Source organism: Thunnus maccoyii, chromosome 13 (genome assembly GCF_910596095.1).
Source record: "Thunnus maccoyii chromosome 13, fThuMac1.1, whole genome shotgun sequence".
Lineage (NCBI taxonomy): Eukaryota > Metazoa > Chordata > Actinopteri > Scombriformes > Scombridae > Thunnus > Thunnus maccoyii.
The window spans coordinates 31603407-31620597 of NC_056545.1; the positions used below are offsets into that span (position 1 = coordinate 31603407).

The window sequence follows — 17191 nt, forward strand, 5'->3', positions numbered from 1 at the left end:
TTTGACCACTCAATGTGTTTTGTTCATACCAAGAACCAGAGTATTACCTTATTCTGATTTAAGCCAGGATGGGAGAAGGAAGTAGGCCTCCTCCAGAATAAAAGGGGAGAACATTCCTTACCCCGTGACATTCACAGTAACAGGACAAAAAAGTAACAGTTTTACTTCCACAATTCTGTATTAAAATTATAAGCCAATCATTTTGTCTTTCATTACTTTCACAGCTCTGACATTATTTTTGCAAGGATCATAGTGTATTATATTGATTAGCAGCCACACATTTCTCCTTCTCTATTTTTCTGTTTAGTGTCTTCAGGTTAGGCTAACCCGTCATTGCTAACTTCAGAGCTAACCCCCAAGCTGCAGCATTTATTTACTGACACACTGTAGTCTGTACTGTAGATTTACTGTCAGACTGACAACTTACTAACTAACGACAACTAACGTTAAAAGTAAAGTTAGGCTTTGCTGTCTGCTTCCCGACTCATTCTAAAAAAGATGAGAAAGCAAGAGAGAGAGCACTAGCAAGAGAGAGAATGAGAGAAATAGAAAGCAGCAGTGGTCGAGCAATTTAGAGAGTGAATGAAAAGAGGAAGTGCTGGTAGCTAGAATGTTGGTAAATCAGATCAATAAAATGTTATTTTCTGATTGTTTCACAGCAGTTACGTTCTGGAGGACAAATAAACACGCCCACACTCCCATACACCTCCGCTGATTTGGTCTGAATACGGCCTTACTGCTGACCTTTTCCTCTGCTCCGCTCACATTCACCATCACTTTTCTGACGCTCACTCTCTCACTTAACCACTCACTCGCTTACACACTGCCCTATTCCTTAAAAGGAGCTACGCTAGCTGTTTGCCAGGGAAAGACACAGACGTTGACTCGCATTTCGAAACAGCACTGCTCAGAGGCTCCCAAACGTTATTAATTTCCAAATGAATGGATATTTGGCGTTATTTTTGGCATTTAATAAAATATTTTTGGGCCTGACGGGGGTACTCGTTGGCCTGGTGGCCCACCAGGTCTGTACTATTATAGGGGAAACACTGAATCGAGTACCCAAAATGAACAACTGCATGATGGACATTTACATTTCACAAATGTACTATTTCCCAAAAAAAGAAAACTCACTCTAAGGAAGATAATACCTGAAACAATTTCTATTTTACCTGAAGCTGTAAATTTTACTTTTATGTAAAGATTTGATCAACAAAAGTGACTCATTAAAAAAAGTTGTGTGATAAGCGATATGATAAATGATAAGTGATTATAATGCATTATAAAATTATTGATATGATACTTGAACGTATATGCCATTATAAAATGATTTATAATGGTTTATGATTATTGTTATAAAGCATTATTAATATTTATGAATGCCTGTAACTATAATTATAACACATTATATGAATATTTAAAATGCATTGGAGACATGGGCATCATAGAAAGTGTTACAATGTTTATTTTAGTCATTGTAAGAGTTGTTTAATTGTGTGGGTGCAGACTTAATTCTTGCAATTCTAATGTGATGGACAATGAAACAAGGAAATTCAGACTGTGTGATAACTGTTCTGCACACTTGTGTGGAGGCTGTTTTTTTTCTCTTGTTAGGCATGATTCTATCTGTGACATCATGGAGCTGCTTCATCTGCCACCCAGATTATCATTGCTGCTTGCGGATGCCTTCATCTTGTCGGGATGCTGACATATGGATGTTGCACTGTTTCAAGGGGGCAGTTGGAACCATATTAAAGGGAATCCTAACTAAGGAGCATTATATTTTATTTTTATTTTTCCTGAGATCTCAGATCAGTTTTTTCTTCTTGGGCCCAAGACAAACTAAAAACTGGCTACCACTGATATCACAATGAAACACAAGGTTGTCATGCTAATAATAAATGCATTTTGGTCCAACAGAGGACACATATAATCGTGAACAAAGCACTGAGAGTTGAACACTTCCTAATCTCTAATTTACTTAAATTTTGGTTGTACATTTATTTGTGTTTAATTTTATCTCTGTGGTATGATTGAGTTGAAGATTTGCATCAAACAAAGACATTATTTTCTTAAGAGATGCTTTGAATATATAAAAAGAAGCTATCAGGAAAATGAAAAAGGACAGAATGCCTTTATAAATATGTTTTCCATTATTTTTCTTGAGTTAGTGGTCATGTATGTTTTGTGTGGGCTGGAGAGCTTACTTCTCTCTTTGTAGAGACTGCTACCACCAATCTCCTTATTTACCTAGTGAATTTCATGAACCTAGACAACTGAGTGAACTTGTAATCCGACTGAACTGTAGGATCTTGGGTCTAAGATACTTTAGAGAACCCCAGATTTAGATACTGTAGATACTATACCCAGGATCAGCAGCATAGATTCCCTACCACAAGGGGAAAGTTACACACAGGTTACATTTGCCTTACGGCCATGATTTGGTGATCGTTAGACATAAAGTAAACATATATTTAAACACACACACAGGTTATTACAGTTTTCTCTTTTCAATTATGTAATTTCCAATTTAGTTTAGCTTCAGTTTAGTTTTCAGTATTTAGTTTTTATTAGTTTTGTTTTTATCACAGCTTGTTGGAGAGCATATCAAAGACTGTTGCAAGGTGATTACATCCATTATCATGTCAACCATAGGTGACACTTTGTGCATGCACAGAACAGTCGTATACACAACACATTAAGAGAGCCTGGTGTTCTTATAAGGAGAACATCCACTGCTTCAAGGAGAACTGAACTCTCTCAGCTCTTAAGATGAACGTCAGATTCATCGAGTGGAACCACTCGTTGGCCAAAAAACACTGTGATGGAGTGGTTGTATGCCTTTTTAAAGACATCAGATTGTTATTTATTTGTTTTGGGGTTTTTTTCTCTGTAAAATTTATTTCTTTATTATTGTAGTCTTGAAATATAAAAAGTGGCTTTTAACTTGTGTGGAGTGAAGACATTATTATCAGGCCAGGAAGTTAAGCTGGCATGATCAGCAGAAATTAGGCAAAAATTAGTTGGAAATTACTTGCCAATTGTCACCTACCTCCCATGAAATTACCATGAAATTTTTGGACCCCTAAAATGAAGTGTCCCCAGTATAGGGACTTTACCTTTTGTGGATCAAGTCAAAATCTTTTGTTTGTTGCACTAAGCCTCATCTTTGTTCAGTGTTTTAATTCAAATTAATTATTCAAATTCAAATGATTATTTTCCAATTTGCCAAAATTGACTGTAACACTCACTCAGCAACATCACCTCAAATAGCTACAGATATGTATGGCATATATCAACCTCTGCCTTACTGTATCCCCTCCTTTAGAAGGCAACAATAATCACATTTCTCACTACACAGGTAAGTAACCTTACAAATTAGAGCTCCAAGAGAAACACCCACAGAAGAGAGAGCATCACCTTACCAACTACTGGAATAATACTACTTTGTCATTTCCAGTGCAGCACAGCATAACATAAAGCACACCCCTTTTTATAGACATTCAACCTAAACAAATCAGCACTCTGTGATTAATTTCAAATTACACAAAGAAGTGTCAACAGCAGACCTCCCTTCCCTCACCTCTCAGCTTTGCTGTATAATCAGTATGGATGTGCAGAGGGCCCAGTATTTGTATTTGTATCTGTATTTGTTCAGGCAGCAAAATTATGTGTATTTGTATTCGAATAAAAGATGAAAGAGGCTGAGAAATCCAGTTTTTGTTTTTATTACAGTTTTAATTTTAGAAAATGAAAGCGTTATAATAAGTGTTCATGAATAAACTACCTTATGAAGGAGGTCCCCACACCGGGTCTTGAACTGGAGTCTCCCAGATCATAGACAACTGCGCTGACTACAGAGCTAAAACTTTAGATATTGCCTCATTGCAGACAGACCTCTACCTGTTTATACACCCATAACACAGAGACCGCGATTCTTGCTTTGCACTTTTCATTTACTGCTACTACAATCTAACTTTGTGGAAAGGAGAAGAGGAACAACAGGTTGGATTTGACTCCCCTTGTTGAGACCTGCTGATAGACGTAACAGTAGAGCAGAGGAGAGACTAAGATAGCGATGTAACCAACCTGTGCACTGATATTTGACATGGGTTTTTTTCTTTCCGAAAACAAATAATTTATTAAGTATTTGTATGAAACAAATATTTGTAAAAAAAAAAAAAAAAACAAAACAGATTTTACTCCCTTTGGAGGATTTTCACTTAGGATCGGCTTTCTAAATGAGCGTTCACAGCCATTTACTGACATCTCTTCCAGATGCACTCTGCCTACCATATATGTGTGAGATTAACAGCTGGAGAGATGCTGCTGGTAATTGAATGGGTCGCAAAGGCTTCTTCAGTGGAATGAAGGAGGGATGGATTGATGAAAGTGCATCATAACATCCACACAAACACAGCACGACTCATTGGACTTAACTGTGGAGGCAAGACCACACAATGCACTGCAGCCCAACACAACATCTGACAAGAAGTCATCAGCCATATGAGCTAATTAGTAAAAGGGAGATGGGGAAGGACGGGGGCAGAAAATCCCACAAATGTATGTATGTTGTAAAGATCATTATATATGTGTGCTCATCAGTCTGAAAGATAGTGAGTGCAGCAAGTTGAAAGGCCTCAATTATGGCCATTAATAGAAGTTAAAAGTCAAAAGAGGGAAAACGCTTTTGTCAGAGCTTGACATGAATAAATTAACTTTGTGGAGCTAAGGGAAGGAGGAAAGGGGCCCTTGAAGGTAATTGGTCATGGATCACATGCTGCTTTCCCTCAAGGCTGGAAGCAGGAAATGTCATCAGTTGATTTCCCTTGGTCCAAACCCTGCCTGCCTTCAACCTTTCATTAATTAAAAGAAAAGCAAATATCATAAACCAGGAAATTCTGCCTAGTTTGCCTCCCATGTAAAAGTCTACTGGCTGATATTGACGGGCTTTGTTTAAAAATATTCTGAAGATGAAATTTCATACCTCTGGAGAGGCGATAAGAGTGGGCCAGCAGAAGTTTTCATACAAGCAAATAAACCTAACAGACATCCATAGCAGGTTAGATTAATTAATGTCATTTGATTTAGAAAGTGGAGTAATGCTCATATACCAGGTGTCCATTACATCTGCCATGCTGCTGTCCACTCGTTTACCCTGAACAGGATGGGTAATCTGCAAGAGTCTATTAGGCAACACTTAAGACTCTGCCTAACAGGCTAGGGCTTCCACATAGCTGTGACTGCATACCTGACACAGTGATCTCATTCAAGACGCTCCAACCCTAAGCAAAATCAATCAGAGGTGAACAAAGCATAGTGCATGTAGGTTAGGATTCTGTTGATTTGCCTTTGGACATTCATAACAAAGACTTTTGCTATAAAAAAAAAATACTAGCTGGGAGAGCTAAACTATGGCCTTGCTTGGAGAGGAAACACTGAAAGCGGTGTGACAGGGGCAAGCGCGGAGGAGTGCAAGCTAGGCTAACTGCTAAACCATAAAAACCGGCAGGTCCAACAATCATGTTTCCTAATGTTCTCTAGACAGCAAAATGGAGATATTAAACAAGCTTAATGAACTGTGTCCTTCAATCAGAACATTTGATTTATTGTCAGATGTCATGACTAAACACTGGTGTATTCAAGGGGCACATCTTATAAATGTAAGTAAAAAGCTGAAAAAGGAAACATTAATGAAAGTAACCTATCTGCAATACCTTATATCTTCCTTTTTTCATAATGACTCATTATTTATTAATCCTAATTATTAGGCCACTCAAGTGAAGATTTATTTCATTTTCAGTCCACAGCTTCCCTCAGACCCTGCTCTGCAAGTACCCGTGTTACATATTGTGCTATATATTACCAAGTGTCAACGGGAAGTGGACAAGGTCAAACAATCAGTGAAAGGCACCACAGTGGTCACCATTCCTACAGGGTACTGATATGGACAAAAAGAGAATTGAGCAAATAGACTGTAAAAATGTCTTTGTCACTGCCACACCTGTTCTCTCCCTCCTCTACATCACTCCTTGTGTTTTATCCCTGTCTTTGTGTTCTGGGTGTAATGTCCTACCTGTCCAGCAGATGTCATCAATGTGTTTCCCATGCACCATTTAGTAACCCCCCCCCCCCCCCCCCCCCCCCCTTAAGCAATGGTCCCCTTTGTGTGTCTTGTCTGCCTGCCCCAGTTAGTCTCCGCTTATTTGTTAGTTTCCCTTGCACATGAGTAGTCAGCCTTCTCATGTTTCCTTGTATGCTTTTATAATTTGTTTGGTCTTCAGTGGAGACATAATCCTGTGTCCTAGACCACTGCTCTGAATTTGGGTCCTTTGCCTTCCTTGAGGCTTGATAGGCTGTTTCCCCTGTTTTAAGCCAACCTTTACTTCTAATATTCTAATTCAATATCAGTGTGAAAACATGCACATACTGTAAAGGCCAAAAAGCCTGAATGTATCAGGGTGTAGAACATTTAGAATAAAATGTAAATATATTTTCTAACTGAGGGCATAATGTAGTCTTTAGTTCATCCTGATGAATCCTGCAGTCAACAACACTGATGTAATGTGTGATGTCATGATAAGACAGGCACAAAACAACCAATTAGAATTACAGTCTGTCTGTCTGTCTGTCTGTCTTTTGTTCCTATGTACTGTGCATTACTCTATATCTATTCACATGCTGTTCTGGTCTTTATCATGCACAGGAAGCTGGCATAGACACACAGGGAAGCTCAACAGAGCCTCTCTAAATGCATGTTTGTGTTGAGCATGATTCCACCTGCTGATCCTTGGGATTCAAGACACAAACTCACAAAGCGTGTCTGGTAAACAAGATTACAGCAGGAAGAGGTGCAACATCTCAGGAAGGTAGGAACTAGAGGTTAGAATTGCCTTGTAAACAAAGGTTCCAACATGCCTGTACTTCATTTACCACCATAGTAACAGAAAAATAACTTAAAACTGCTTTGAAACCTGGAATTTGTGTTTTGAAAAAATATATTTTGAAAATAAGGGAGGAAGAAGTTGAAAATTTCATATTCTTGTTGCTCTCAGTTGACATTACTACAATGTCTGTGCAAGCTTTATGTGGCCAGTGTTAACACTTTGCAGGAGGCCCATCTCCGGTATCAGTTTGTGGAACTGCCTCCATCTAGACATCTATATCAAATATTTTCAGATTTGACGGAAAAGACTCTGCTCTTTGAGGGAGCTCTCAAAGAATCTGTGCAGCAACAAGGATTCTGCTGGAGAACTAATCCCCTTATAATGAATATATCTTGGTAAAGATGTATAAAAATAACCAATATAGCACATAATGTGGAGGTCAGGGTGGAGGAAGAGCTGCAGCAGCAAACATGGTTGGCATGATTGTATCAGCAGAGTGAGAGTGAGAAGTGTCATAGCCCCACTGAACACCTGCATGAAAATGATTGGACGTTACTAGTCAGCTGGTAGCCACACAGTTGTGAATGAGCCCTTGATGAATGAAACAGCTGATTAGTATCAGCTGTTTCATTCATGCATTCTTTGAGAGCTCCCTCAAAGAGCATGGCCTTTATGTAGTGGTTGACGGAGGCAGCTAGCTGTTTCATTAGCTGGAGAGCTAATATCTGCACGGTGTTTCTAGTTGGATAGCATAGTTTTTGTTGTGTTGTGTCGTTATGCCATGTGTCTTTGTTGACATGAGCGGGAGAGAGGCAAAGCACTGAGGAGCGTGCAAAAACATCACTTCCGTTGGATTTTAGCGGAAAATCCAGCCTGGGTCTTTCACATAGAAATCAGTCCACAGGCTGTTACAGACAGGTCTCATTTTTTACATTACATTACTACACGTTCACTCATTGGCAATAAAAAACAATTAATACATGTAAACTGTTTCAGAATTCTACATATATAACCTATAAATTTGTAAACACTTTTTAGACAAGCTAGCAGCATGGCTGCATGGATGGTGTTGTTGATCTGCGATTCGTCAGTCTCTCAGTCCACCACTTGGGTCCAGACTGAAATATCTCAACAGCTAATGGACAAATTGCCATGAAGTTTGGATTCATGTTCATCATCTCAGGATGAATTGTAATAACTTTGATAATCCTTTGACTGTTCATCTAATGCCATCATCAGGTCCAAATTTGTCTAGTTAGCAAATGTTAACATGCTAACATGCTAAACTAAGATGGTGAACATGGTAAACATATTACCATGTGATCAGCATAGCATTTAGCTCAAAGCACCACTGTGCCTAAGTACAGCCTCACAGAGGTGCTAGCATGGCTGTAGACTCTTAGGGATAGGGATAGGGGCAGGTTAAAGTATACACATGTAGTCGTGATAGAGGAGTTTGTGGGCAGGGAATGCCTTACAGCGTGTCACAGAGAGCATTACAAAGAGAGTTTGTCTTTCTAGTTCCCGATTTAAAAAATTAATTGCATTGCAAAATTAATTCAAGCAACAGCATTAAATCAAAAATCTGTAACATAGACCACACAGGAAAAATGACTCCAATCAAGTTGCAATGAGGTATATTGTAGTTTTCTTTAATCAAAACACAATGTTGGCAAAAAATCTTTCTTTAAGTACAGTAATATATGTTCACAACAGAAATCCCAAATGTAAGGTAGGATTTCCAAACATGACAGTGATGCCATTATTTTTTTTACACAGTAAGAGTGAGCCTAATACATCTGTACTTGCTTAGTTATGACAGTACATCAACCCATGCTAATCAGTTATATTCATTTGTAGAACATGGGTAGCTATGTCATGTACCACTTTGTGCTTTCTTCACTCCATTCAAATCCCTTCCTGACAATCTTTAACCTTATTTGGTTTTCTTCAGTGGTGTCATGCTAGTGTTGTCTGTCATTTGTATTGGCTGACTGCCCTTTGGATCCACTTGTTGCAGCATGATTTTATTGTGTGGCAGCCTTGATCATTTCAGATAGGCTTATCTTCATTTCCTCATAGAAGTACTCAAACTGATAATTGTGGTAGTATATGTGTTTGCTCATCTTTTTATAGCCATTGTTCTTGAGTGAAGCTGTTTTAATTGTCAGGCTTCAAACTAATGATAGCATTTTGTATCTAGATCTACCATCCTGGCTCACTTAAAACAGTGGGCATCGAAGTCCCCAAAAGATCAGAAATGCCAGACAGAAATAATCTCACTTTATCCTCACCCCTTGCCATTCAGTAGTCAAATCACAGTACACCAAATGCTGGATATTACAGAGCTGTAGTGTAACAGCCAAATATGGAAATGAGGAACCTACTCTGGCAGCTAGAAAGTGCTTCTTAGAGTTACAGTACACACACAAGCTGCAAGTGTCTCACATTAAATGGGAAAGTACATATCTCAGTACCCTTGCGCTACACTTGTAAACATCATAAGATCCTTTCAGGAGAGAAAAATAGTGGAAAATAATGCCTTTCTAAAGCAGAAGGTAACTGAACGAAGGCATCGGAAGGTCGCCTTTGTGTGTGTATTGCGCAAGATGACATGTCCACCTCTCCGTGCATTCTGTGATCAGTTCATGAAGAATGATCCTTCGCAAAGCATACACAAAGGAAAGGTCAAAAAAATTCTCACAATGTCTGAAAAATAATAGCCATTTAAGAGCCAAAACAACATACAGCACATTATACAAAAGAGACCCCATTTCTAATGTAGTTAACATTAAAAGTTGCCAAGATGTTGTGGTAACTGATGTTCAGGAAATGAGTGACACCTACCAGAGCTTGCTGCTATAACAGCTCACGTCAGTTTTTTCCTCTGAGGTGCTCACCAGAAAAAAACATCCAGAGTTTTCTCATTAGTAAAAAAATGCTTGTAATTTTTTCTCTTATTTTTTTGGTCTGATATTCTCACCGTAACTAACCATCAGTCTGCACCTAGGTGCATGTGTCAAGGCAGTCTGTAAAGTGGAAGAAAATTGGGGACAGCAGCAAACCACTGCATTTGTTGGCAATTTATGAGTGGAGAAAGCAAACAAATGATTGTCATCAATTTTTTTTTTTAAGTTAGCTCATAATTAAGAAGTGCTGCTCCATCAAGGTTTAGCTTCAAAAGTTGGTGACTACAAACCATGTTTTTGTCCTTCTGCTAGAATACCAAATAAGCACTGAAAAAGCATCTCATTTGTGTAGGTAAGATGACTCCTTGGAACATCCCCTCCATCTTCATTATCCCAGACAAGGTCCCACGAGCTGTTAGACATGGGTCTGCATGCGTTTCTGCAGAGGCCTGGCAAGTTCTGAGTTCTGGGAGGAGGACTGTGAGTAGTAGGAGGAGGATGAGGCCGAGGTTTTGCTGTCCTTGTCGAACTGCACGTAGCCGTCCTGTTTGCTGTAGCTGCTGACGCTGCTGTCACACTGTGTGTCAATGAAAGAGCTAGAGTCACTGAGTGAGCTCCGCTGAAACTCCCGTTCACATAGTTCAATGGAGCTGTTGCCCATACCCAGGACAAAGCGCTGGCTGTAGTCATACAGGCGGTTGGGACCGGCACCCACGGTGTTGTAGATGTTGGTGAAGGACATGCCAGTGGGCACCCGCTGCTTGCCGATGGTCATAGTTCCAGCGGGTGGGCTTTGTACTATGTCAGGAGTCTGGCTGGGGGCCGGGGACATGGCGGGGCTGACATGGTGCTCGTTGAAGGTGCTGACACTGTAGTAGCCATTTGTGGGGTCCTTTTACATGCAGAAGAAGAAAAAATGAGCATTTAGTATTTTCTCACTTTCTCATCTGTGGACCAAAAGTAGACCTGCTAACACTAATTAGAAAATGGGATGATGAATACAAGAAATGAAAAAACAGGCTAATTTGTACAACATGAAAAAGCAGCTTTCGTGGTGAGTCATCTGCCTGTTACTCTGTAGTATCCTTGTTTGTGCCGTATGTTTCAGGATATATTGATAGATTTTATTGTCTGTCAAATAATACACAAGATTGTCTGTCATTGCTCTTTCTCTCTCTCATATGATTGCTGACATAAACTGTTACTGTCTGAAAAAGAAGAAAAAGACAGCTGGCTGCAGAATATGTACACTATAAGAAAGCAAATCAACCAGGAATCACAAGATAGAAATATGATAAGAATGGTATTAGCAGGTAGAACAAGTGTGACAAGGAAAACGTATCAGTGCATGACATATCTAACCTTGGAAATAGAGATAATTCTCATCACAAAAAATTGCAAGAGCTAAAGGATTAGAAGAAAGAACTGTACAACACAAGTGTCTAAACAGAAAGTCAGGCTGTGGGTTTTTAAAAACTATGTCACATATCTTACTAACATATAACTAGAACAATACTGTAAAGTCTTGTGTATACACTATGTAGGTGTTTACTAGTGTATTAAAGGCGGAAATAGATCTAAATAGAACAATGGCAGCTGAACATACATTCCTCCATCACAACCTTTTTATGGAACAAATTTCCTCTCATTAAACTTGCTTTGACTAAATGCATTTTTAATGTCATAAACTGCTCTGTAAGTAGCAAAAGCCCTCTCACATAAAATAAAAGGGGAGAAGCTCTGTGTTCCCTAGGTGAAACCTGGATTCTGGATCAGAGAGAAGGCATCACAGTAACTACACTGTGGATTTTAACATGGAGCATGGAGTCTAAGGGGGATATTTACTAAGGATTTGTAACCTCTTCTTTGGTGATAAACAGCAGTATTGCATTTTAGAAGAGAAGCAGCAAAGCTGAAAATTGCGTGTTTGGGCTCATGCAATATGTATTTTACGGAATTCCTGTTTAGAGGGAGGATAAACATTTGTATGAATGGAAATTCATACAAATAGTCACTGCACATGACTTATCACCACAGTGTAACCACTGCTGCAGAGGAACCTTTGGCTGAAATTTAACATCTGGGAAAAGCAGGTAAAATCTGTGTCACTGTTTTAGTGCGCACAAACAAAAAGAGAGAGACTATAGCAGGGAGAAACAGAGAAAAAGAGAGATACAGTTTAAAAGTTCACAAAATGACTTTAGTGGAGCTCTCTGCTGAGCAACACAACAACAAAAACATGCAACAGTTTGTTATTTCCCACAGGACTTTACCTTCTGTTTTCTTCAGGTCCTCCCTACATATTTTTCTGACTTTTAATGGCTGAGCAGCTCCAGTCCAGTGTGACATGATTGAAGCAGCCAGTTAGTTATTAGATAGACCGTTATATTATCTGTTTACAAAAACAATTATGTGACAGGAGTTTAAAAGTTGTACCAAAAATCTCTGAACTCACTGATCTTTTTGTTGAGATGACAACATCAGGATATTTAACTCTTATTTCCTCACATATAGCCAGGATGAATACACGCTTGCAGATCCAAAAGTGTCTTCTCTTCAACCGGTATTCCAAATTCAACTGCAGAAAAGACTCAAGTTTGTGCTCCGGACATGCTAAACACATGCAAAAACAGCATCATCTGGGTTCATTTATATTTGTAGTCTTAGTGAATGCACAGCTAAATAAAAAAATGTGCTAATTTGTAACAACATACTTAGTAAGCATCCCACCTAGCTTAAGGACCTTGACCCTGTTTCTTACAAACAGAGAACAGACAAACAAAGTATACCGTAGGTTTCATTTCATAAGTGGTTTGTAAATGTACTCAGTAGCCAGTTAATTAGGTATACCAGCTCATTTAAGAAAGTGGATTGCTGCTATGATGAGAGTCACTTAACTATGGTATTGTATATTAGTAGGCAGAAGGACTTGTGGCTGCCCTCATGCACTTCATACACATCACACTTTCTTCTTGTTGGTTAGTTATTTTTTTAAAATAAGGTTCTAGAATTATAAGGTTCTATCTGACATTTTTGTCCAAAATTAGTTATTTACAAGAAACCATTCTTTCAGACGGTATTAAAATTTGTGTAGGTTTATTCTTTGTTTTCTGCATTATTGGCTATTGACCTAGGCTGTGTTGATCAAATATGAATCATGATTCTGTTACTGCATTGCCTATTTTATGCCTCAAATGTTTTCAGAAACATACTTTAGTGTGCTGTTTAGCTGTAAGATGAGAAAGTGACGCGGGTGCCATGTTGTGGGGGCTGCACCAGCAGCAGTTCCCACTGAGGGGCAGAGGCACGCATCACCAACTGTTGTCTCCTAACCCCCTGTAATAAATGTTTCATGAGGGGGTGGGCGAAGACAGGTCTGTCATCAAAGCCCTCATGACAGGAGGAAACAGCTGCTGCATACACTTTAACAGTGGCATGAGACAGCCCTTTTTCCGCCAGATACTGTAGAAAAGAGAGAACCTCTCCCATTGCACATGTCAGGGGGTTAAATCCCCTTTCCTTGCACCAGCGTTGGAATCCCAACCACTTAGCTATGTAGCAAGAAATGGTGGATCCTGCTCTCACCACTTGGATGGTGTGCATCACCTGAGCAGATAGTCCAGCCTGCATCACCCTGTCCCCCTCAGTAGCCAGGCCTGGAGAGGTTGGCCCAACGTGGACAGCACACCTATTGAGTGTGCCTCCTAGGACAGAGGCCCCATACTTGGGGAATGGACCAGGACTGGTCCGCCAATATCTTGGTCATCTCTGTGCACTCCGGCACTGAGCAGCAGTCCAGGGCTATTAGGATGACCAACAGTCTCTCTTGTCTCACTCTCTCTGACCGAGGGGGAATGAGACATAGAGGAGAAAAGGCATAAAGCAGCCTCCTTGGCCATGGCACATGTTCAAATGCATCCACCTCCAAGGGTGGGTCGTCCTATGGTTTCAGGGAGAATCAGAGTGTACAGTGGGTGTTGTTTTAACTGGCGAACAGGCCCACATCTGCTCGCCCAAACAGGTTCAAAATCTGCTGCGCTTTTCTGGACCCAGAATGTGGAGGGCTCTCAGAGGTAGGAGGTGTTCTGAAGTCTACAGGTTCTCTGCCATCTTTAACAGGGCTGCGGATCAGACTCTGGCCTGCCTGTTGATGTAGGAATCTGTGGAGTGGTTGTCTGTTCTCACCAACAAATCTCCCATGAACCAGAGTCAGGAAGTGTTGGAGAACCAAGAGCACTGCCTGAAGTTCAAGGAGGCTGATGTGTCAGTTTTCCTGTGAAGGCCACACACCACCTATCATCCTCCCCAGACAGGTGCTCCTACCCCATCAGGGACGCATCTGTGAACACCATTATGTTGGACATCACTTGACCCAGCAGTGTTGCTGTCAACAGATGCTGGTAGGACCCAGGTAATGCAAGTCCTCCTGCACTGATGGGGGAACGTTCATCAAGCAGTGCTTGTGCCTCTTGGGATCCAAGAACAGGCTGGCAAACCACTGTTGCAGGTGGTGCATGTGCAGGAGCCACAGTGAACAACTGGATGACCTAATACCATGAGCCCAAATACATGCATGACAATCAAAACTGTCACTGCCACTCCCTGCCACAGTCTGAGGACTGCTTGGTGCGGGGCTGTCCATCTGGGTTCCAACAGAACAGCCCACAGACTGACGAGGTTGAGCATGACTCCCAGGTAAGGAGGAAGTAATGCCACTGGCCGCACTATCCTAAAACTGAGCTATGTATGCCAGTCCCATGCAGAGTGGCGAAAACAGCAGGAGAGAGTGCTGACACTAAGCAGATATGAAACGTCCTCATTCTGGTCAATGTGCAGGTGCAAGGTGTTATTACTGTGTGAGGATATAACACCACTCGCTGCCTCATTACCCGGGGAGACAAGCTGTGCTGGCTGGTCCTATAAATAACAGTACCAGCAAGTGCAGCAAGACACAGATCTGCTTTTGAGTGTCCCTATGTCAGACGGAATGTGTTTCTCTCTCACCACATGGCACCTAACATAGCGCTCATAGATGAGCTCAGTGCTGAGCAAAGAGAGCCCTACACATTCCACTGCCATGGCCATAACCTTCAGGAAATCATAGCGAACTGAAGTCTGTGACGGATATCCAGAGTTCAGCGATGTTGCAGACACAGATGAGAGGTTGAAGCTGCATGGCGAGTCTCAGCCAAAGTGTTCGGCAGCAGCAGAGGGCCGGATGAAGTGGTGAACTTCGCCGTGGGGACCGATCTTGACCTCCATTGCAGCAGAGTGAGACGTCACACAGCCAATAGTGGTCCCACTTTTGTCAGCGCTGAGTTGGAAAAAGTGCCCAGCAGTGCACACAGGGTGGTGGCTGCATGGTCCCGTCTGAGGTACTCAGAGCAGAAGAGATGCCAGTTGGTGGCAGCGATGAGACGAGGGCTTGACAGGCAGGAATGAGCTTAGAGCGGTGACTCCATCCGCGGAGAAGTAAGATCAGTGGTTGCCTCTTCCTACTAATTTTCCCTGAGGGTTCAATTGGAAAATTAGTGGGGAGAGGCAACCATTTATTTCTCTCTTTGTTTATCTCTCCTGTATGTATGTCCCAACCTGCAGACTATTAGACAAATTGAATTTGGCAGTTTTTTTGGACAAGCAAAAGATACCCTTGCCTACTTGTGATTTGGGCATTTCTCGGAAAAAGGAATGCTGTGATAGTGATTGTATTTATGTATTGGGACAGTGTACAGTTTTTAACATAAAAGATGCACTGCACCGGAGTTAGCTCAAAGCTGGCTTTACATCCACAGTCCCCCACAATCAAAACATACAACAGCACAACAACAAAACAGTAAAAAGCAAATATCACACAGAACATATTATACAAAATACAAAATACAAAGATACACACAACAGCACATCACATACATGCCTTCCTTTAAATTTGATCTCTTAGACGCTAATATTTGAATTATTAAGATTGGTGTGCTGTTGCTGTGACCTGAAGTAAAGGTAATAATGTCCTGATTGTATGTTTTTGACCCTTTCACCTATTCTTACTGTCTTTCTGGAATATAGATAATATTTATTAAACAGCAGTTTCACTGGCAATGAAAAATCAATCCATTCCTTATTGAGTGAGATGCTAACACGCCACTCTCTGCCTTTGTAAATTTAAAAGTAATTGGCTCTCTAAAGCTGAACAATTAGATTTCCTGCTGGATTCCCTGTAGTTGACATTTGCTGTGAATGTTCTCGGCGTTTACCCACCTTGATGTGCTGGAACTCCTTCTCCTCCTCCTGGAGCACCTCTAGCTGCTTCAGCACAGGCTCCTGCTGGAACTCACTATGGTCAATCTGCATCATTGTTAATCAGGGTCGTCAGAAGTCATACATAGTGAACAGTGCTGGGTAATGACTAGTTACATGTAACAACGTTACATAACTCAGTTACAAAATAAATGTAATTGTAATCCATTACAGTTACTGAGAAAAAATATGTATTTAAATTACATTTACTAATCAAAATGTTAGTGATTACAAAGGGTTTACAGCCAAATATATTCTTTTTGGTGAAAAGCTTATATGTAGAATATAACTTTCTGTTGCTTTGCATCTGCCATTCTGCCATGCAGGAATGCCTTCTTCTGAAATATTTCCGGACAACATGGGTCAGCAAAGCCGTTGGGACAAATTTGAGTGCAATACCATCAAGAGTAAGATGGCTTACAAGGAGCTGTCACTATGTCTAGACAGGCTCCATTTATTTGGCAGTATGTGCACAAGTTTTGAGAATTGTTTTTGATTGGTTCTCTTGTTTGAATTTGCACCGCCTCTCATCTGCCAACCAAATCAATGCACATTGCTTTAAGCAAAAGTAATCAAAAAGTAATCAAATGTAAGTGTGAGTAAGTAAATTACATTACTTTGATAAAGTAATTAAAATAGTTACATTTCTTATTACATTTTTAACAGGGTAACTAGTAATTGTTAACCTATTACTTTTCAAGTCACCCTCCCAACAGTGATAGTGAATACAGTAGATTGGAAAGCCTTAGAGAACCTGTATTAGTATTTGAAAGGCCACATCCAGAACATCAAACTGTGTTCACTCACCATCATCTGTTTGATTCTCGTATGCTCCTCATTCTCCCGTGCTGCATTGTGATCCTTGTGGACAATCTCCACTTGAATGTCATTTTTTGCTGAAACCACTCCTTTGAGATCTGCAGAAGAGGGAGAGATGGAACAGTGTGGTTGATTGGCAGAGGCTGATAGATGCATTGGTCTTGTATTAGAGTAGATTAGATTATTTTTTATTTTGAACATGTTAAAATAATAAAATAAAATATATAGGCAGTGAAACAAAAATAACAGCAAACTTTCAGTAAACACCACAAATAATTACCATTC

General features: G+C 40.3%; 1 protein-coding gene across 2 annotated transcripts in view; it reads right to left on the reverse strand.

Annotated features, from left to right (window-relative positions):
- Positions 1-8535: 8535 nt before the first annotated feature.
- LOC121909800 (kin of IRRE-like protein 3) overlaps positions 8536-17191 on the reverse strand; it is a 278843-nt gene continuing 270187 nt past the window's right edge. Inside the window, exons 14-17 of one of the 2 annotated variants that reach the window (XM_042430522.1) lie at positions 16895-17004; positions 16049-16135; positions 12252-12374; positions 8536-10688 (exon numbers count right to left, since the gene is read on the reverse strand). In XM_042430522.1, coding sequence (XP_042286456.1) covers positions 10212-10688; positions 12252-12374; positions 16049-16135; positions 16895-17004 — 797 coding nt within the window. In that variant the 3' untranslated portion in view covers positions 8536-10211. The remainder of the gene's footprint in view (positions 10689-12251; positions 12375-16048; positions 16136-16894; positions 17005-17191) is intronic. The other variant, XM_042430524.1, reaches the window with a different exon arrangement.